Source organism: Raphanus sativus, chromosome 6 (genome assembly GCF_000801105.2).
Source record: "Raphanus sativus cultivar WK10039 chromosome 6, ASM80110v3, whole genome shotgun sequence".
NCBI lineage: Eukaryota > Viridiplantae > Streptophyta > Magnoliopsida > Brassicales > Brassicaceae > Raphanus > Raphanus sativus.
This window is the reverse complement of record NC_079516.1, coordinates 46572995-46593886: the sequence shown is the minus strand read 5'-3', so window position 1 is coordinate 46593886 and position 20892 is coordinate 46572995. Positions and strand designations below refer to the sequence as shown.

General features: G+C 36.8%; 5 protein-coding genes across 5 annotated transcripts; 1 reads left to right on the top strand and 4 right to left on the bottom strand.

The window, feature by feature from the left end:
• Window positions 1–2309: 2309 nt before the first annotated feature.
• On the bottom strand, window positions 2310–4008 carry LOC108805998 (UDP-glycosyltransferase 71D1). Its single transcript, XM_018578007.2, has one exon. It carries the CDS (start codon window positions 3829–3831, stop codon window positions 2431–2433), a length of 1401 nt encoding a protein of 466 aa, XP_018433509.2. The 5' UTR covers window positions 3832–4008; the 3' UTR covers window positions 2310–2430.
• A 482-nt stretch (window positions 4009–4490) lies between these two features.
• Window positions 4491–5145, bottom strand: LOC108805587 (pleckstrin homology domain-containing protein 1). The gene has a single exon (XM_018577508.2). The coding sequence runs from the start codon at window positions 5083–5085 to the stop codon at window positions 4648–4650; it is 438 nt and encodes a 145-aa protein (XP_018433010.2). The 5' UTR covers window positions 5086–5145; the 3' UTR covers window positions 4491–4647.
• Window positions 5146–7448: 2303 nt separating this feature from the next.
• LOC130496129 (uncharacterized) lies at window positions 7449–8158 on the top strand. The gene is made up of 2 exons (XM_056987941.1): window positions 7449–7826; window positions 7900–8158. The coding sequence occupies exons 1-2, from the start codon at window positions 7620–7622 to the stop codon at window positions 8047–8049; spliced, it is 357 nt and encodes a 118-aa protein (XP_056843921.1). The 5' UTR covers window positions 7449–7619; the 3' UTR covers window positions 8050–8158.
• A 191-nt stretch (window positions 8159–8349) lies between these two features.
• On the bottom strand, window positions 8350–9597 carry LOC130495856 (protein FAR-RED ELONGATED HYPOCOTYL 3-like). Its single transcript, XM_056987411.1, has one exon. It carries the CDS (start codon window positions 9595–9597, stop codon window positions 8350–8352), a length of 1248 nt encoding a protein of 415 aa, XP_056843391.1.
• A 1033-nt stretch (window positions 9598–10630) lies between these two features.
• On the bottom strand, window positions 10631–14350 carry LOC108805586 (cell division control protein 6 homolog). The gene is made up of 16 exons (XM_018577507.2): window positions 14000–14350; window positions 13786–13864; window positions 13486–13706; window positions 13308–13382; window positions 13116–13225; window positions 12909–13015; window positions 12744–12803; window positions 12567–12640; window positions 12245–12295; window positions 12096–12145; window positions 11873–11954; window positions 11683–11772; window positions 11334–11396; window positions 11132–11227; window positions 10930–11019; window positions 10631–10819 (listed from the first exon to the last, which is right to left on the bottom strand). Exons 1-16 carry the CDS (start codon window positions 14189–14191, stop codon window positions 10787–10789), a joined length of 1473 nt encoding a protein of 490 aa, XP_018433009.2. The 5' UTR covers window positions 14192–14350; the 3' UTR covers window positions 10631–10786.
• Window positions 14351–20892: the final 6542 nt, after the last annotated feature.

Genomic DNA, 20892 nt, shown 5'->3' with positions numbered 1-20892 from the left:
TTATAGATATAAACATGGTGATAAAAAATTTAAGCCCAAATTGATCAGACTCATCATAAATTCAAAATAGATTTCAGTACACAATTACAATTACAAATGTTCAGCCCAATATATCTCCTATATACAGTATAACATCTTTAAATTAATAATCAATAAATTAATATACACTAAAAATCTATATAAATTAATATAATTTTATAATCCCAAATTGAGTTTTTGGTTCAATTAGTATATCGATAATTAATAATCTCTATAAATTAATAAAAATTTTATAATTTTGGTTTAGTCCCAAAATTATTAATTTATAGAGGTTTCATTGTATATATATATATATTAAAGGAGAAACATTTTAAGAAATTTATTCACACTATAATGGAATGTGACAGTCTCACAATTATTTAAGAATGAACATTCACACTCTAATAAATTTTTTCACACTCTACAGAAATGTGTTCAAACTATGTATTTTATGTTTTATTTTTAATATAAAATTCACATGTAAGGTTCCAAAAAATATGAATTTAAAATCCAATTCTACGATAAGATATTAATATATGATAAGAAAACAATCCAAAACCAACTAATATTCAAATTAGAGCTGTTCAATATGCTAAACCGAAGAGTATCGAACCGAACAGAAATAGATAATATGGTTTTGTTTTGGTATATACCGTCGTAACCAAATGGATGTAATTTTATAAAAACCGTAGGATTTGAATATGGTTTGATTTATAACCGATTAAACTGAAACATGTTAATATGTATATATTTATAACGACGCATGAATATCTATTTGTTATATGAGTTGAACCATAATTATAATTTGTAAATCACTTGAATCAATTGAATTATAATTAAGTAACAATTTACTGCAACTGAGGCTTCTTATTTTCTTAGTCTTTCTTTTTCGATATTTTTGCTTTATTTTAACAATAACTAAATTGAAGTAAAGATTATAAATTTGATCAACAATTAGTTGAAATTCTTTACAACTTTTTTTTATCTTAAACAAACAGAATTGTGTCTGTGTTCAATCGAAAACATATTAATTTGATGAACACTAAATATGGAAGAATATAAAAGCTTTTATTTCATGCTTCAGTTTTGTCTTTTATTTTTATTTTCAAAATTTAGAGCTTTGATATTAATTCTAGATTTGATTATTTTATTAGATGATAGAAGTATTTTTTTGTTTTTTATTATTTTATTTAAATATATAATATTTTTTAATAAATGACTTTTTGACAACATGACTCTAAAATTCGTATAATATATAATATGATCTCAAACTAAACAATTATTTTTTGGTATAAAACCGAATAAACTGAAAACCGACGGTATATAAGCCAAATCGAACCGAAGTAAATATGGATTTAGAATAGTAGTTATATTTTACTAACCGAAATACAGTAAAAACCGAACATAACCGAAACCAACCCGATATCCGGATTGAACACTCCTAATCTAAATGAAACCGAACTATTGTTTCATTCTCCAAAACATAATAAAAATAACAACTTCATCCCGCGCAAGGCGCGGATCTTATCCTAGTGCAGTTAATATTTCATGATCTGATATGTTACATAATAAAAATTTCATTATCGATTCTATGAGACAAAAGATAAAAGGATTCAACAGTATTCCGAAAAAAGATGCAGCTATGTTGAAGAGACAATTATCTCGTTTTGAGACAAATCTAAGCGGGATTAAAAATATGATGGAATTGCTTGATGTTTTAAGCATTCAAAATTATAAACTGCTTTTTAACTCATTTCTTCAACAAAAACTACACTAGCTATTACTTAAAAAATTCATAGTTCTTAGTATCTTAAAAATAAAAAAGATGCAGTGACTACCGAACATTGTAGACCAGTTGGTTTTATCAGACATTGGTACTGTTGCGTTCATGGTTCAAAATTTTGGTGGAAAAAAAATGCTTTACGCCATTAATTCTATTAGCAAAGGTTGTCTCCGGACTATAGAGGACACTAGGGTCCAAGACCTAAACTCCTCGTAGTTAAAACAGAAAAAAAAATGATGCAGTGAAGATGTGGTCTGACTTGCAAAGCACTATTTGTTTGTCCAAGAACAATGTGTTATATGATCGCACAAAACATATGGCCGTGAAGTACAACTTCATCTAATGATGCCATATGATGTAATAAACATGCATACAAGCAAGAATCCGGCATATATACAAACAAAAGTGGTTCATGTGAATAAATTTAATGTATCGTTAGGCTTACACAGAGAGTCTCACAAGCGTGAAGAGCCAGAAGGTGTAATTCCAGTGAGTGATCCACATGAGAAACCGATGACTAATGAATGTTTTTAAATCTCAACGAAAGGAACAGCGTTCAAAAGTTAAGTAAAAATCCATAGGATCGTAACATAAACAAGATTACATAGCTTATTGACAAGAAAATAAGTCTATTGCTTGACTCCTATCACGTCCTGTATGAATTTCTCAGTAGCCAAATAAGAGGACCCACCATTCAAGATAGCTCTCCGCGCCATCTGAGAGACATCCATCACTCTCTTCCTCACCAAACTATCATCCTTGTTCATCATCACACAACGAATAGCTGCATCTATCTCACTTGCACTCACAAGCTCATCCCTACGTGCCCTGTAATCAAGCTTCAGCTCCACCGCTAGGTTCAGTTCCTTCACCAACAGAAACGCATTGAGCTGTTGCTCTGCATACATCGGCCACGTCACAATCGGCACACCAAACCATAAACTCTCTACTATAGAGTTCCATCCGCAGTGAGAAACAAAGCCTCCCACTGCCTTATGGTCCAATATTTCCACCTGAGGAGACCAACCGCATACCATTCCCCGTCCTTTGACACGGTCAAGGAACCCCTCGGGCAAAGAATCATCATCCTCTGCCCGGAGTGACCAGATGAATCTGTACTGACAAAGCTCGAGTCCATGTGCTATTTCCTTCACCAGAGGACCCTTTAACCTCCCCATACTCCCAAAGCAAAGGAACACAACAGATGCCTCGGGCTGATCATCGAGCCATTTCATCAGCTCGTCACGAACCCCAAGGTCTTGATCTGGATGAGGCTGAGCCTTGGGGTTAAATATAGGGCCAACAGCATAAACGGGCGGGTAACTCCGTTCATTAAGAAAATGATTCACAGTGTAAGGCTCGATATCAACAGAGGTATTCACTAGGATTCCACTGACCTTGTTAAACAAGATGGCAAGTTTAACGTCAGCGTCATAACCATCTTCCATAAACAGAGCTGTCGGGAGAACATTGACAGGAACAGGGTTTACAAATCCACGAATCGACAGCATCTCTCCAGAATCTCTTACAAAAACCGACGTATCTTTGCTATGTCGGTCTGCTAGATACCGCAGCATAGCTAGGAAGGCGGAACTCATAGTCAAGAACACATAGAAAGGGAGATTCACATCTCTCGCAACGTCAACCATGGGGAGACAGAAGAAATCAGCGACTATTCCCTTGACCTCTACTCCATCGAGTTCAGGAGACGATAAGATGCTCGTGACTATGTTTCTCACGAGAGGGATGTTTCTCTCGACGAAGTCGTATACGAAGGCTTCCGCAGACTGAGTACTACCGAGCGTTGGTTTATCTTCTAACTCGGGGACATCGACGAATCTAACAAAGGGCAGAGACGAGCCGATTGAGTTGACGTAGGTGTCGAGATGAGACTGACCTTGGTGCTTCATCACGAGGACTGTGATACGGATCCTGTCGTCCTGGTCGATGAGACGCCTAGCGAGTTCGAGAAACGGAACGAGGTGACCAACGGTTGGGGTTGGGATGAAGATGAGCTCTGCGTTTCTCATTTTCTAACAGGAGATAGCTTTTGTTCTTTCCTGGGGTTCTCTTTTTCTTTCTTGTAATGACAAGAGAGAGTTGGTTGGACACTTTGCTTCATCTACACTTTGCTTCATCTTCACATTGTCATGATTACTGTTAGAGTGTTTATTGTAGAGGTGGTCCGTACTTGCCTCCTGGGCAGTTTCAAGAGAGAAAATAAGCTTACAAAATAATTTGCCGACATCAGAGAGTGGGATCCACAACCAAAAGAAATCTACTATTTTGGTGCGTCTCTCTTTCTTCATGCTGATAAACCAATCACAGTGACTGCGGTTTTGAGCCAAACCGAATCAAAATTTCCGGAAACTTAAAGTAAACCAACTTATACAAATATTTCGAATAAACTAACCAAAGTTATCTACTTTAACCAAAATTTAACCGCAAAAATGTAAAATTTTGGTCCAGCTTGATAAAACAATAGGAATTCAATTTGGGAAGATTATCAGTTTCCACTAACCAATAAACCGAACTATCCAACCCGAATAAACCGAGCTAACCAGAACGGAGAATGAGAATCTGGGAAGCTTCTTCTGGTTCGAACGTTTACCTTCTACTTTTGCGTCAACAGAAACATCAATCATCACACATAGTCTACAAGCTTTGTTCAATCGACCAAGAAGATAAATCATAAACAAAGAGACATTTCGGACCACGAACTTGAGCGGCATACATACATAACATCACGTGACTAGGTTACACAAAGAGTGGAAAACCCTAAAAAGGCAAGCGAGATTCAAGACCAAAATCAAAACACTGCATAGAACAAGAAGAGAAGCTAAAAATCAACGCTTGTGATCGTAATCGAGGACTTCAGAATCAGTAACCGATCTCGAGTGCTGCACGATCGACCTTCCGATAGAGTTGATCCAATCTTCCTTCTCCTTGTCGTTATCCGCCACGAAGAAGAGCGTGTAGCTCCCGCTGGAAACCTCGAAGGCGAAAGGCTTGTTCACCACGTCCTCGGCTCCTTTGACCGTCAGACAGTCCCCGACGGAGATCACGCCGCGCGGCGTGGATCCGCGGGTTTCGGCGGCGGCTTGGTCCTTGAACCAGAGGAGCTTCCCTCGCTTGAGCACGAACCAGCGTCTGCGCCAGGTTTTTATGTAATCGCCTTGCTTGGTGAGCCAGCCGGATCGCTCTGGGTTTGACCAGAACTCGATCCCTTCGTAATCTTCGCGGTTCGGATCCTGACCGGTCGCGATTCGCCATAGATTCTCCATCCTCCGCTTTAATCTATTTCTTTCTCTCACACGGCTCCGTCTCTCTCAACTGAGACATCATCTCCATTACCCTTGGAAGGGAAATTTAAATCACTTATATCCCTTACTAATCTTCATATCCTTCATATTCATTAAACCATATAAAATTACGAAATTAGCCTTAGAATAAAGAAAACATCAAAATTAGAAAAAAAAAAAAATCAAACCGCCGAAATGGAGATATCGATCTCCTATACCGACCGTACGGACAGCAGCTCGATTGCACGATTGCGGTTTGAGGAGATTGCATTTTGGAAAAGGGAACCCGATCGCTCGATTGATTGCTACTCCGGCAAACTCCGGCCTCACTCCGATTCGGTCCTCCGTCGTCTTCCGGCGCTGTTTAAGGATCGAAGAGGTAGGTTTTAGAGGAGAACGAGGCTCTCGGTTTTGGGGTTCCAAAGCTCCTCTCTTGAATGAGCTTAGAAAATGGATTTAGATGTTGCATCCTGGTATCTATTATTATACGATTCCATTATTAGTTGAATTGAGTAGGAGAATGGTTGTATTGTTCGATTCTAGTGCGCTGAATGTAGATTCAACCTCAAATTCAAAACGGGTACGACAGTAGAACTAGAAAAAACTAGTATTACTGATGATTATTGTAGAACTAGTAAAACATGTATAACTTCGAATGTATAATGGATGGTATTGAATGGTTTTGGCAGGCTACAATGAGCCACAACGTCATCATACACTTCAGATGTGAAGGTCGCATGTATTGTTTAGTGTTGAAGCATGCTGTGGAGGAGATAGATCTTTCAATGGTAGAAGCACGCATATGCAAAAAGGTGGGGCTTGATGAATGTAATGTGAAGTTGAAATTGAGTTACATTCCACTGCTGGTTGGGAGTGACGAGAAATTCGTCATTTGTGATGAGGAGGATCTTTGTGGTTATCTTTTGTCCCTTGATAAAAACAACCGTAGGTGCATTTTGTTGGTGGAGGTCATCGAAAGGTTAGAACTCTCAGAGCAACTTTCAAGAGCGGGCAAACCAAGTTCAAAACGAAGTTCAAAAGCGGGGAAACGAAATTCTGTAGGTATGAACTATGAGGTGTGCCATTCGAATGATGATGAAATCGGAGATAAAGCCATAACTCGATATTATGGCGACAATCAAGTTAATAAACAATATGAGTAGAGGATTGTGGCGATTGAAGATGGAACCTCCTGTTTTATTGAAAAGTTTTACTTTGTTTTATTTGACTTTACTTTATTTGTCCTTTAATACCATATAATTTTTTTTATCAAAGACTTAAAAATAGATACATTGAAAAATTTTACTTTGTTTTATTTGACTTTGATTTATTTGACTTTGCTTTATTTGTCATTTAGTATAAATACTAGTTTCTAGAATCAAAAATAAATACATAAAAATAAATATAAATACTAATTTCTAGAATAAAAAATAAATACATAAAAATAAATATAAATACTAGTTTCTAGAATAAAAATACAAATACTACTATGGATAACTGTTTTCTGATTTTGTATTACTAGTATGACTTTCTTTAATCGAAATTCGAAATCAAAATGTTTGAAATTGGAAATCAGAATAAGAAATATTATCTTGATTAAGAAAAAATACAAATACTAATTTCTAGAATAAAAAATAAATACATAAAAATAAATATAAATACTAGTTTCTAGAATAAAAATACAAATACTACTATGGATAACTGTTTTCTGATTTTGTATTACTAGTATGACTTTCTTTAATCGATATTCGAAATCAAAATGTTTGAAATTGGAAATCAGAATAAGAAATATTATCTTGATTAAGAAAAAATACAAATACTAATTTCTAGAATAAAAAATAAATACATAAAAATAAATATAAATACTAGTTTCTAGAATAAAAATACAAATACTACTATGGATAACTATTTTCTGATTTTGTATTACTAGTATGACTTTCTTTAATCGAATTTCGAAATCAAAATGTTTGAAATTGGAAATCAGAATAAGAAATATTATCTTTAGTAGTCAAAAAATGTTATATTCAACATGAAAAAAATATATTATACTCTGCAATCAAAAAAACAACCCATCACACTACATACACTTTCATAGACATTTTGTGAAATATGTGATTACTCAATATTAGATTCCATTATAAAATATGTTTTCACACTTTTATTACGTAAAACACCAATATTCATCTTTTCGAATCTTATATTTTATTGTACAACTAAAAAAGTGTTTTATAATTACATGTAATACTAAAATTATTGAAAATCACCGAAAGTACAACTATTTGGTAATTTTGTACAACTACTATCTTGAGTAGAACTACGTGTATATATTAGGCGGGATTTCGAAAAAATTTAGAATTTTTGGCGGACTTTTATGAGTCAAGGCGGGATTTTCGAGGGAAAAATAGATTCCCATTTCCCTCTCTCTTTTCTCTCTCCTCTCTTCTCTCTCTCTTTTCCTCGATTCCTTCCTTCTCCTCTCCCAGAGAATCCCCTCGTCTCTCTATCACCTTTCGCAAATGGATCCATGGGTTGAGAATCAGGAAAGGAAGGAGATGAAGAAGATGAAGAAACATTTTGACATGCTTCAGTTTATTTGCGATGCTGAACACGGGATTCCAACTTCGTGCCCATGTGGGGGACGAATCGTCGACGAGGTTTCTACTAATCCAACAGATAAGGATTTTCTACCAGGCCGAAGGTACTTCACTTGTAATGAGTACAAGGTAATTTACATTTTATCTACTTCCTTAACTTATGCAAAATGTCAAACTGAGTGCAACCATGTGAAACTTGCAGAATGATGGGTTCCACTTCCGTCAACCATGGGTTCTCGGGGTTGAGGAAGAGGTTCGCTCCTTAAGGCAGGATGTGGACAAAATGGCTGAAGAGATGCACAAAATGGCTGAAGAAATTGCTCAGCTTAAGGACCTTCTTACCCGTAAATGAGAAGCCTTATGTTGTTTGGATTTGTGTCTTTAGTTTGAGATCAGATCTCCTTTAGTTTCTGCAATAAGCCTTATGTTTGGATTTGTGGAATTGTGTGATGTTGTGTTAAAGACTATCTCCTAATTAATGTGATGTTGTGTTAAGATTACTGGTTTTCCGTAGTAATACCAAAGTTTTCCGTAGTAATCCATAGTTCTCGAACAAAACACTTAAAGTTAAAGTACAACAAAATAAAGTTTTCCGAAGCATACAACACGATAAAGTAGCTAAATTCATCACTCCAAATTCATCACTTCAAATTCATCCAACTCTTTTCCTTCCCTTCCTCCTGATGCGATCCGGAGGTATGATCTTCACCTCCTTAATCTGATCTGGTACATTCCAAGAAGACATGTCGGGCACAACACAAAGTGTCCTGTCATACGCCAAAGCCCACAATTCCGTCCAATAGTATTTTGAGCACAGCTCATGGATATTAAGGCCGCCATCAACATTCGTAGTGAAATAGATGTAAGCTGCCAGTCCGTGCAGGCAAGGAAACTTTTCATAATCCCACACCTTGCAAGTACAAGATTTTTCAACCAAGCTCGCCCAAAACATCTTTCCAGCAGTGTCAGTGATCTCGTACTTAAGCTCATAACTATTAATCTCCCGTACAGATAGCTTTTGTGCAACATCCCATAGACCGTGCAAGTAGTTCTCAACCAGAGGCACCAGGCTTGTATCGATTGATCTAGAAACAGCTTCCTTCCGTTGAGTGAACCAATCAGAGAATTTCCTGACGATACAATCCAACATTGGTATTAATGCCCACGTCGTTGCCTCTTTAAACACGCTCTTCATTGATTCCACACTGTTGATTGTATCGAAGTTGTACCTGTCACGTGGGAAAAAAACTCTTGCCCATTTGTCCTTTTCAGTATGTTCCTGCACATACTTGTACACAGCAGGATATCTTTTTTCAAATGAGTCGTAAGCAGAGTTGAAGTCATCCACCGTGTAATATCTGCCCAACTCCATAAATTTATGTCCGACTATAACCTTGTTGACGTTACCAGCATGCCATTTCACCTTTTCCTTCAAATGCCATAAACAATGCCCATGGTGAGCCTCTGGAAACACGCTTCCTATAGCGAAGATCAGACTCTGATTTCTTTCACTCATGAAAACCAGTTCAGAAGAGTCTGGTATAACACTTTTAAGCATCTCGAAAAACCAAGTCCAACTAGTAAGATTCTCACTATCTAGTACTGCAAACGCAAGTGGATAACTTTGACCATTAGGATCTTGAGCTTCCGCGAAAACTAGAACACCACCATATTTGTTCTTCAGCGATGTCGCATCCACAGCTATCACTTTCCTCATAAATGCAAACCCTTCAATGCAAGCTCCCAAAGCTATGAAGAGGTACTTGAATTTACTTGCATCATCCAATTTCACACAAGTTTTTGTTCCTGGATTCACTTGCTTTAACATGTACAAATAGCTATACATCATCTTGTAGCTCTTTTCCGGACTACCAGGTATACCACTTACATGATTGCTCATTGTATCCTGCCCAAACCAGAACAAACCAAGTTATCCACAGTTCTATTAGTTGTCCCGAGTTATACAGTTAAAGTTATCCACAGTTCTATTAGTTGTCCCGAGTTATACAGTTATACTACAATTATCATGAACAAGGTCGATCTAAGTCCAATGAGAAGCGAGATGCCTATACATTCTCCAATTCTACTGCCTATACATTCTCATTCAACCATTGGAATGCATTATATACCAATGCATTTCAATTGCAAATCCATTAGAACTTACTTCCAAAAGAAAGCTCAAAGCGGAGATCTGAGACCACAACTTACGATACGTCAGGTGATTGGTTTAAGCAGACAACGGCGGCGGCGGTAGAGAAGCGGCAGGAGAGAAGAGTGGAGATCGAGCAGAGCTGGGGAGAGGCGAAGGAGGAGGAATCGTCTTAGCCTCTTGTCATAGTTTCTCTTTCGCGATAGAGATAAAGAGGAAGAGAAAAAAAGAGGTGAGATAAGCGATTTCGATCAGAAATCGCGTTTGCTTTTAGGGATTTTGTTGGTTTAGTTGGTTTAGTTGTATTACCCATATAAATCAGACGGGTCATTGGATGAGTGGGTCTCGGGTGGATTTGACCCTGGTTTCCTTTGTAAATATCATCACTTATGTTGGCTTATTAGTATTTCACTCATTTTTCGATTTAAATTTAATTGTAAAATGAAATCTCGTTATAACGAGGATATCATGGCTTTAAATTTTTCTTCCACGGGCATTGGAGACGATTTCTCCTCTCAACTGCCTTTATTTCCTTTATTTTTATTCGGTATCCTTATTTCCGTCAAAACGCTGCGTTTCGCTCACTCTTTCGATGAAGTCGGTCGTGTTCTCGTGCTGCGTATAAATCGGGGCACGCAATAACTGTTGGTCATTTTCGTTTTTAAAAGCTGGTTTTACTGCCTTCCAACTTGTTTTTATGCTACATGATGATGGACATGAACCACCTGGGCTTTGAGTTTTTGTGCTACATGATGATGGAGCAAGTAGAATAAGATAAAATAAATTTAAACTTGCTTTTACTAGTAAAATGTAATAAACACATTGGGTTTATGATCATTTACATAATAGAAGAATACAGTTTATGAGAGTACTGAGTTTTTTACTTTTTTGTACTCGGTAAGAAAAACAAAAATGAAGAAACCCATCTTCAATAACTTCATTACAGAAGACAGTTGCGGAAGAATCGAATTTCCTGTTATGCAATTAAAAACAAAAGGGTGTAAGAATTAAGAAACTGCAATTTGTGTACGAAAAAAGTTTGCAAGTAATTTTGAAACAAAACAAAGGGGGGGTCTTGTTTACCTTAAGAGCAAATGTAATGTCTGCTTCATCTACTCTTAGGCTCACTCTCTTTAACTTATCGTTCCGAGCCTGACTTAGTTTTACAATCCCCTGTGACAATCCAAATATGATTATTATGTAAACCAACACAACATGAGAATTATTCTAACTCATATGATCTCCTACAAGTTGTTGAGTTTTCTTTGTAAGAATGAGTTAGTACCTGGTCATTTAGCACCGTACACATGTTGGTGAACTCTGTTATTCCAGCTGGAGTGATCATCGAAGATTTACAGATTTCCAAGTATAACTTATTTAACTGCATCGAAGTGTGTCAAAACAGAGACGTAAAACATTATGTATAATGTCTTTTTAAGACTTTAGTGATGTGTTTTGTGTATTGTTCATTCAATAAAAATTATTACCTCTGCAATGGTTCTGTCCTTTTTGCTTCCTCTAAAGGCCTTTGCAGCAGAACAAACTATGATCTGCAAGTTTTCAATAGAAGCAATGTGATTACAGTCCACTACTAACTTTCAGATTATGTCTACTTAGCCATAACCAAATACACACCAGCATGTGGTCTTAAGTTTCTTTGTGACATCATATTTGTTCTCTATAACTTTTAGAATATAATTGTAAAATATTATATGAACTATACTTTAGATCACACTGAAAACAGAAACTAAAATTTTTCATATGATGTTGTAAGCATATTAAGACTTGAGAACCAGAAGTACCAGATATCCGTAAGTCTATGGTGATGTAACTTACTTGCTGGTGTTGAGGAAGAGACTGAATGGTGTCAACTACTGGAGATTTGAAGGTTTTGGCCAGTGCTGCTAGCATATGATCCATCTTGACCTGTAGAGTAATCGATGATAAAAATTATGACATTAGACCACATATATTCTATGGATCCTTCATATTAACATCGTTATTAAAGTAGAAGGAAAGTACTAACCACTTGATCCTCTGTAACTGGAGTTTGTGGCTCGTGATCTATTGATCCTTTAACTTCTGTTTCTAAGATTTCTAAGGCACTCCTGAACATCAAAAATCAATATGAAAAAAATTGGGGTTGTCAACTTCAGTGTGATAATGTCAAGAGTAAATTACAATATATAGAAGATAGTACTCTCATTCATCTTATGCAAATTCAGAGAAAACTTTATAAGAGTATTAACCTGCAGACAGATAGAGCCTTTCTCATGTCTCCTGATGCAGCTGATACTTTCTGGAACAACGCAAAAATAGAGAACATAAATATAGAATGCCAAAATGAAAAAAGTGGTCAACTATACAGGGAGTGAAAAATGTCAATAAATATTCTTACCCTGGCGCAAAGCTCCAAGGCTTTTGGTTGAAATGCAACATATGGAAGTTCCTGTTATAACAGTTTGAAGAATAAGAATTTATGATCAAATCGATTATGTATAAGTTCTAGATTGGTCAAAATTTATTTACATGGTTCTGAATCGCTATTCATTTTTTTCTTGGGTTTCTTGAATACCAACTACATTGAAACAAAATGTTCTTTGTGGCATTGGTAACGGATCATCCTAATTATTTACATCATATTTTCACTAGCTTCACTAGTCACTAACTGAGGCGTTTCTCTCTCTGTGAAAGCATATTATACCACAAAATAGACTTACCACAAGCCTCTCCTGAAGTATCCTTAGGATCTGTTGCATAGAATAGGCAGGGAAAGTGACAACCAAAGGTTTGCCTGCATTAATTTGGGAAAATAAGTTGGAGTAAAGTCAACTGTTTCTTTTTATCAAAGTTAAGGGAATCTTCTAACTGTTAAACAATGATGAAGAAATACGTACAATTAAGAGACTTCAATTTTGGAAGGAAACGATCTGCAAGGTCTATTGCGTTTGCTACACCTGGAGAATGAATACGACAGATAAACTTACAAACTTTGTATGATCATAGGAAACGTGGTACATATATGAACGTTAAAATATAACCATGATCACAAAGAACAGTACCTATAAGTATACATCTCGAAAATGGCAAAGTTGTGAGCATAAAAAGCTCGTGAAGGACACCCCGATCTCTTGTGATCAAGTAGTCCATCTCATCTGCAATAATTAGCCTGCAAATTAAGTCTAAATTTTTAGCAGGCTTAAACAAAAAAAATATATATTAGTAGGTGATCAAGTCAGAGCAACCACAAGAATGAAAAAAGAACCTACATCATCTTTGAGCTGGGTGATTCTCGCTTTTGAGAAAACATAATCTGAAGTTGCTCTAGAGGTGAAGAGGAGCCAATAGCTTTCTTCCCTGTCTTGTTTTCACCAAGTATCTGAAACCAAAACAACCCAATAAACAACTACACCGAAATGAAACCAAGAACTTGGAGGTATTTGAATTGCACAAGGCCTTACCTTGGAGAATATATCTGTTGTTTTGGTCAAAGACGTGCAATTAACAGACACTGTTTCCAAGCAAGGCAAGCCTTCCTGAAAAAAAAATCACAAAACGAACATCAGTCTTTTAATATTGTGATAGATTCACACTAATCACAACTCCTGAAGATAAAAAAAAAAACACAAGATTGATCACCTGCTTTGCCCAGTCTTGAGCTTGTTGTCTAACTTTCTCCATCGACAGTGACTTCCCAGTTCCAGGACAGCCACATATGTACAAACTCCCAGCCTTCTTCTGTTCCATGCAACCTTTTACAAACTCCAAAACACGTCCTTGCTCGTCCTCACGGCAAACAACAGTTGATGGTGCCGTGGAAACGTGCAATGCCTCCTTCACAGCTTTCATTTGATCCTCATCTGTGCAATTAATCTTTGTACATCAACAAAACTGAGAGCATTGAAATCAATACCAACACTGAAAGTTCCATGTATATACCTCTAGGATTCCACTTCGATTTAACATCTAAACAATCAAATTGAGTTTCTGGCTTTCCGTTAGATTCTTCCTTAACCTCCTGCAATCGGATAATAAATCAATTATAAATTCAAACAAGTAATCGATCTAGTGATGAGTGATAAATCCAATTAGAACATCAATCGGATTGAATCCACTCATAACTAAAACAAGTCTTAAATCGCTAGAAATTTACCGCCATAGGCGTCCTTGGGATTGAAACAGCACATCGTCGAGGAGATTTCAATTTCATCGGCGTAGAGACCTCCGCGGCGGAATCAGATCTCAACTTCCGCTTTCGAGGAGTGTTGACTTCGACGGTGTTCTCCGATCTGGCGGCGGCGATATGCTCGTGAGATGAGAAACTTGGTCCAGCGATGGTAGGCATCGTACGTTGGCTGAAGGAGAGGGAAAAGAGTCGAGAGAGATGGAGATCGAATCGAAGGGAGGTGAAGAATGAATGAATCTCATGGTCGAGACTGGCCTTCTTATGAAGAGATGTCGAAAGAGGAAATGGTTGGAAAAAAAAATGAAAAACAAAAAAAAAAAACAAAAGAGGGAAAATTGGAGTAGCGGGAAAACGTTTTCACCGCCTGTTTTTATTCGGTTGCCGTTTTGAACAATCAGCTTCGCGGCAGTTTTATTGGGCCAGTTAGGCTTTAACAATTTATGGATTCCGTTTAGCCTGTTAATGGCCCATCTATATTTTTCAATATCCTCTATTGGCGGCACAACTTGTAGAACTGAATATAGAAATCTACGTGATCATTGTTCAAAAAAAAAAATCTAGGTGATCGATGTGTCAATGCACTTATATTTATTTTATTTCTACATATATATAATCATTCAGGTATGAGATATCGATGATATACAATGACGTGGAGATATTTTTTTCATCTATCTGGTTGGTTCGTTATAGAAAAGGGATATCCACATAAATTGATGATATATCTTATGGTACATAGAGAAATAAAAAACAAGAGTGTATTGAGAGATACATACGAATGATATATGAAAGCAAAATTTGATAAATACTAGGTTGAAAGAAGATAAGAGATGATAAGAATGGTGGCCTTTTGTAGTGTCTCATTCCATCTGATTCTCAAATTGGCTATTGCATCTTATCAATAACCACCACCTAAGCATGGCTTTCATATACACATGTGTTTGGCTCTATATTATTGTGCTCAAGTAAATAAGATTGCATTTTAATAAAAGAATGAAATTTGGGTTTTATTTAATTCATATACTTTTTGTAATGCTTCTTTTCGATTAAAGAACAAAACTAGTTCAACGTTTTAACGAGTGATTGTATATATACTTGTACAATAATGCACAATAATGATCACTATGCCTAATGCACCCCCAAAATTTGAGTGTGTTTGTTGGGAGTGACTTCGTGTACGGTCAAAACATGATACGTGAAGAAGGCACTGAACAAGATCTTCACTGAGGAAGCCGGCAAGCGACCAAACCTCTTCTACGACAAGTATGCGTCGGTCCTACTAGGTAATTTATGAGAATAAAACAGGGGTAGTATTAACTACTTTGGTAAAGAGCAAATATTTTAAACAGAAATCGCATATGTTCCGACTAGGTAATTTTTGAGTTTTAGCAATTAGCCCAATTCTACGTTAGTTCACGGTAATTTTTATATAAAAATCAACGATACATCATATGCAGTATGCTTTAAAACTAGTCACATGACTAGATAACTACATCATATAAAATCCATGTGTCCCAATTTTCTTCATATGAATTCTTCTCTTTTTTTTTCCCTCAAAAGATGTTTTTATTAAAAAGTGGGCTAAAATCCACCGCCGAAGCCCAAGTACAACAGACCCAAAGCATACAGCCCATACACAAACCGGACTACTACATACAAGGGCAAAGCCCAAATAAAAAAACGGCCTATTGGCCCACTATACGAAACCAGACGGCTAGACCTAGGCAAAGATCAAGGAAGCAGGCGAGAACACGTGTACAAATCTAAACCCTCCGCACGCCACGCGTCGCCCGCCTCGACTTGATCGACACCACCTCTCACCACCCCCGACACTAACCACCGACAACCTCTTTTCGCCGGAGATCCGATACTGCAACGCCTCCGCGTCTCCATAACTGTTTAACGCCGCTCTGTCTTCACGTCGGAGAGATCATCATTCTCAGCGAGATCTCCTCCGACTCTAACCCACCAGAAACCCTAGATAGTCAAGCCGCGAAACCATCGCCATTCACCTCTTGTTCAACGTCGCCGTCACCGGAGAGCTTCATCTTCACCAGAGAACTCCTCCTCGGCGACCCACGAGCTCATCACCAGAACCACACCACACTTAAAACTTCCTAACAGAGTCACCACAACCCAAATAGTTTCGGGTGCCCAACGGCGGCGAGGAGCTTTGAAGGCCTCCTCCCTCTATAAACCAAAAAGCCGGCGAAGAAGGAGTTAAGAAAGCCTCCCCTTCTCGGAAGCTAGAGCGACGACGGTGGATCTGAAAAAAACATCCACCCCCCGCATGTAGACCGGCGTCGATGGATCTAGAAAAGCCTCCATCGCCCGTAGAAACACCACCACAACAAGCAAATATCTCCATCTCTCTCGCGGTCTTCTAGTTGAACGCGTCTTCACTCCAAAAATTGGAACACCAGAGAAAGCCAGTTTCGTTCTCAGAGCTCCGACAAGACGAACGAGGATGGAACTACGGAAATAAAGTGGAGAGGAACAAAAACCACCGACAAACAAATCTTCCGGCGACGGCACGGACGCTCACGCGCCGGCCGTACGCCGGAGAAAACTTAGATCTGGTTTCTCTCTCTCTTCTCTCTCTCCAACTTATTAGGATATATGGTTTCACCGGTCTCATATGAATTCTTCTCAACGGTCCAAATATAGACCATAATAAATAAAGAAAAGTATGAAGCCAGGAGGGGGCTAGATTCCAACGTACGTGTTATAAATGAAATTGACCAAACTTAAGGAAATTAATGTCAATGAGGTGAGAAGAGTCCAATGAAAGAAACAATAAATATCAACCGCTAAGAAGATATGAGCAACTACCAAACGAGAGCCGTCAATTCTTCACCTTCTTCTAGGTCGCTTTCCCAACGACGTTAACTTATGGCAAGTTGGTGCATATCTTTCTCTCCTACTCCACCATCAATTTTTCATCCCTCTTGTGTTGGCACGTTCCAACAAAAGATATCTAATCACATCTTGTGTGTTTTCATTTGACATTTGGTCTAGTTCAAATCTGTTGGTTTTGTAAATCGAATGATTTTGATCAATTCAGTTACCTTCATTTTTGGTGATTTAAATTATGTTTGACATGTAGTTATGTCAAATACATTTTGATATGTTTAACATATTAGAGCATCTCCAAAAACATTCTTTATTTTGAAGTTTCACAAACTCTATATTTGAAGTTTTAAGCTAGTGTTCTTCAAAAGTAAAACTTGGAGAGGTGCGCCTCAGTCTGCGAGAGGAGCTAAAGTGTGCTGGGAGACAGTGTGCACTCCGAAAGCAGAGGGAGGTTTGGGTCTGAAGAGGTTGGCGGACTGGAATCAGGTTCTTGCTCTGAAGCTAATTTGGCTTCTTTTTGCAGCTGGAGGCTCTTTATAGGTGTCTTGGATTAGAAGAAACAGAATCGGTTCCGACAATTTCTGGGAGCTTAACCCTCGACAGGGAGATAGCTGGATATGGAAACAGCTTTGCAAGCTGCGTGCTCTTGCACGTCCCTTTGTGGTTTGCGAGATTGGAACAGGAAGCAAAGCGAGTTTTTGGTATGATAATTGGACGGAACTGAGACCTCTGATTCATCTAACTGGTGAGAGAGGGCATGCAGTCTCAGGTATGCACAAAGATGCAACGGTGGCTGATGCCTTAAGAAATGGAGATTGGTGGTTAAGTGCTTCGCGAAGTAGGAACGCCATCATCTCGTTATTGAAGCAGTGCTTGCCACCGGCCATTCCAATAGTGCAGTCATCAAGTGATGATAGATACCTATGGAAAATGGGAAACGAGTCTCCCACTGATCACTTCTCTACTGCAAAAACATGGAATGTTCTTCACCCTCCTAGTCCTCCGGTGTACTGGCACGCGCAAGTTTGGTTCAAAGGTAGAGTTCCTAAACATGCCTTCATTTCTTGGCTTGTGGCTTGGAACAGATTAGCCACTATAGATAGAATGAGGAGTTGGGGTATAAACATTTCTCCAAGCTGTTTGCTCTGTTCTGGATTTGATGAATGCAGGCAGCATCTCTTTTTTGAGTGCTCATACAGTGCTGAGGTCTGGAGTTTCTTTTGCTCTCGGCTAAGTCTGAATCCGCCTGCTCCATTTGAAGAATGCATCCGTTGGCTGAAGACGTCAACGACCGATCCAAACAAGCTCCTTATCATCAAGCTGATTTTCCAAGCAGTTATATATATGCTTTGGAAAGAGAGAAACTTCAGGGTTCACACAAACATCAGTAGACCGGCTCAAACTATTATTCAGGAAGTAAAGAAAACTCTGCAGCTCAGATTGGATCCCATCTCTCGCAATATGCGATTGCCCTCTAGTGACTCCCTCACTCCTCTGGGTACTTGGTTTAGTTTATTTTGAGTTTTTTTGTGTAGTTTTCCTCAGTAGTAGTTATAATTCTCTCTGTAATTTTGGTTTGGTTTTTTATTAATAAAATGGAAATTTAAAGGGAAAAAAAAAAGAGAAAAACTTCAAAACTAAACTTCAAAACTATTTGCATTTTACACTATGGTCCTTATATTTATGATACTTAATTTAAATTCATAAAACTATATAAATAAATAGCACATATATAAATATGTTGTAGAAATATTAATTAATAAAGTGATACAGTAAAATATATTTTTACATAGAAATATTAAATTACAAGTAAATACTACATTTTCTATAAAACTATTTTCGTAATACTTCCATATATGATAAATTAGTGCATTTCTTAATTTTCTTTTAATATTGTTGTTATTTAATAAAAACTTATTTTAAAGGTTTTTGATTTTATTTCTAAAAATTAAAATTATAAAGAAATTTGAAATATTATGAGTTATAAAAAATTTTGAAGGATTAAAAAGATTAAATGACAAAATATTTAAAAATCATAAATATAGTATGTAAATATAAGGACCAAAATACAATGAAAAATATGAAACTTCAAATTTGAAATTTGAGTTGTGATACTCTATATTTGAAGTTTCACTACTCAAAACTTCAAATTTGAAGTTTTGAAGTTTATTTTTGAAAAACAAAAATTTCACATTTGAAGTTATGGAGTGTTTTTTGAATATGCTCTTAGTTTTTATTTTTGTTGGTTTGACTGTATTCTTTATCCAGCCTTGGAAATATTATATATTGAATTCCGTGATTGCCATATATTGAAATAGATTCCAAAAGATATACATTCATACGAGAAATTACCAACAAAGTTCACTTTTCTTCATCTATCGGATATGATTTCAAGAGGAGCACTACATCACTGTTTAGTTATTTGTTCCAATCATTATCACACAAATGCATGTAATAGTATATCCTTTATATTATTATAAAGCAGAAGTAAGTTGGCAATTTTGTGCTCGACATGTGGCATTCACTATTTAAAAAACAAATTTCATTTTTCTGTTAAAACTAATAAAATATTTCTTTTATATTCTCTTAACCAAATCATTTTCACTACGTCTAAATAAGAAACAATTACACCATAGGACAATTTCAAGTTTTCTATTACAGAATAGAACAGTTTATGCTCCTCAGACACTTTTTCTTAACTTTCTTGTGCTCTCATTACGTTTACTAGTTAAAATCAAATGACTAGTAGTGGAGACCCATGTCTTCTCTCTCATTATCTTCTTCTTTTTTTCCAGATATTTTTTTCTCTCATCATCTTCTCTTTTCTCTTTCGTCTCTTCCTCTTTTATTCTCTATTTTTTTTAGAAAATTCAAAATCTGATTCTTAAATTTTTTTTTCAATTTTTTTTCATGAAATCTTTTTCTCCATCACTCGATCTATCTTTTAAGATCTGTGAAGGTACATTTCTGATGTTGGTGTACACCTTATAAATGTACACATGTTATTTTGTGTACGTTTTTGACATATAAACGTGTACATTAAAAATGAACCAATATATGTGAATAAGTTATACACGTATTTTTTCCATGTCCACGCGGGCGTACACACGTGAATACATTAGTCCCCATGTTCCACAGCATCCACAATGTACATTAGTCCCCATGTTCCACAGCATCCACAATGACGGTGTCTGTGTGTACACTAACGTCTGATGTCCACGCATAAACGATTATCTATGTACAACAAATGTTCAATGAACATGCATGTTGTGTAACATGTGTACATTTAAGGCCTATGCCCATGTATACTTAGTGTCCATCGGTCACAGCGTGTACAAATGTATATTCATGTATGTGTCCATTTATACGGAACTGGGCGTCCAAATGTATTATGAAGTCCTGTACAAAAGCCGTACCCACGTGTATACATTAGTTTCTCATGTTCTCACGTGTATAAACGATTATCTATGTACAATAAATGTTCAATGAACATGCATGTTTTGTACATGTGTACAATTAAGGCATATGCCCATGTACACCTTAGTGTCCATCGGCCACATCGTGTACAATGTATATTCATGTATGTGTTCATGTATACAAGAACTGGGAGTCCAAATGTACTATGAGTCCTCTACAAAGGTTGTACCCACATGTATAACATTAGTCCTAGTTCCCCATGTTCCCACGTGTATACATTATGGTGGTGTAAGGATGATGTACATAATATTAATGGCAGAGATCGATTGAAGCTTCAACCATGGTAATCTTTGTACTTCTACATTGGTAAACAAGTGTACATGTGGATATTAATCTTCATGGAAGGTTTTAACTTGATTAATTTATGGTTGTTTTACATATGTACATGTCGATAATTGGTAAACAAAGTGTACATATGGACATTAAATCCTGGTGTACATGGGGATTGTACACATCACTCAACCTCATGAACTTTAGATATTCATGTACAACTGTGTACACGGATTATAGTTACAACAATGTACAAAATAATA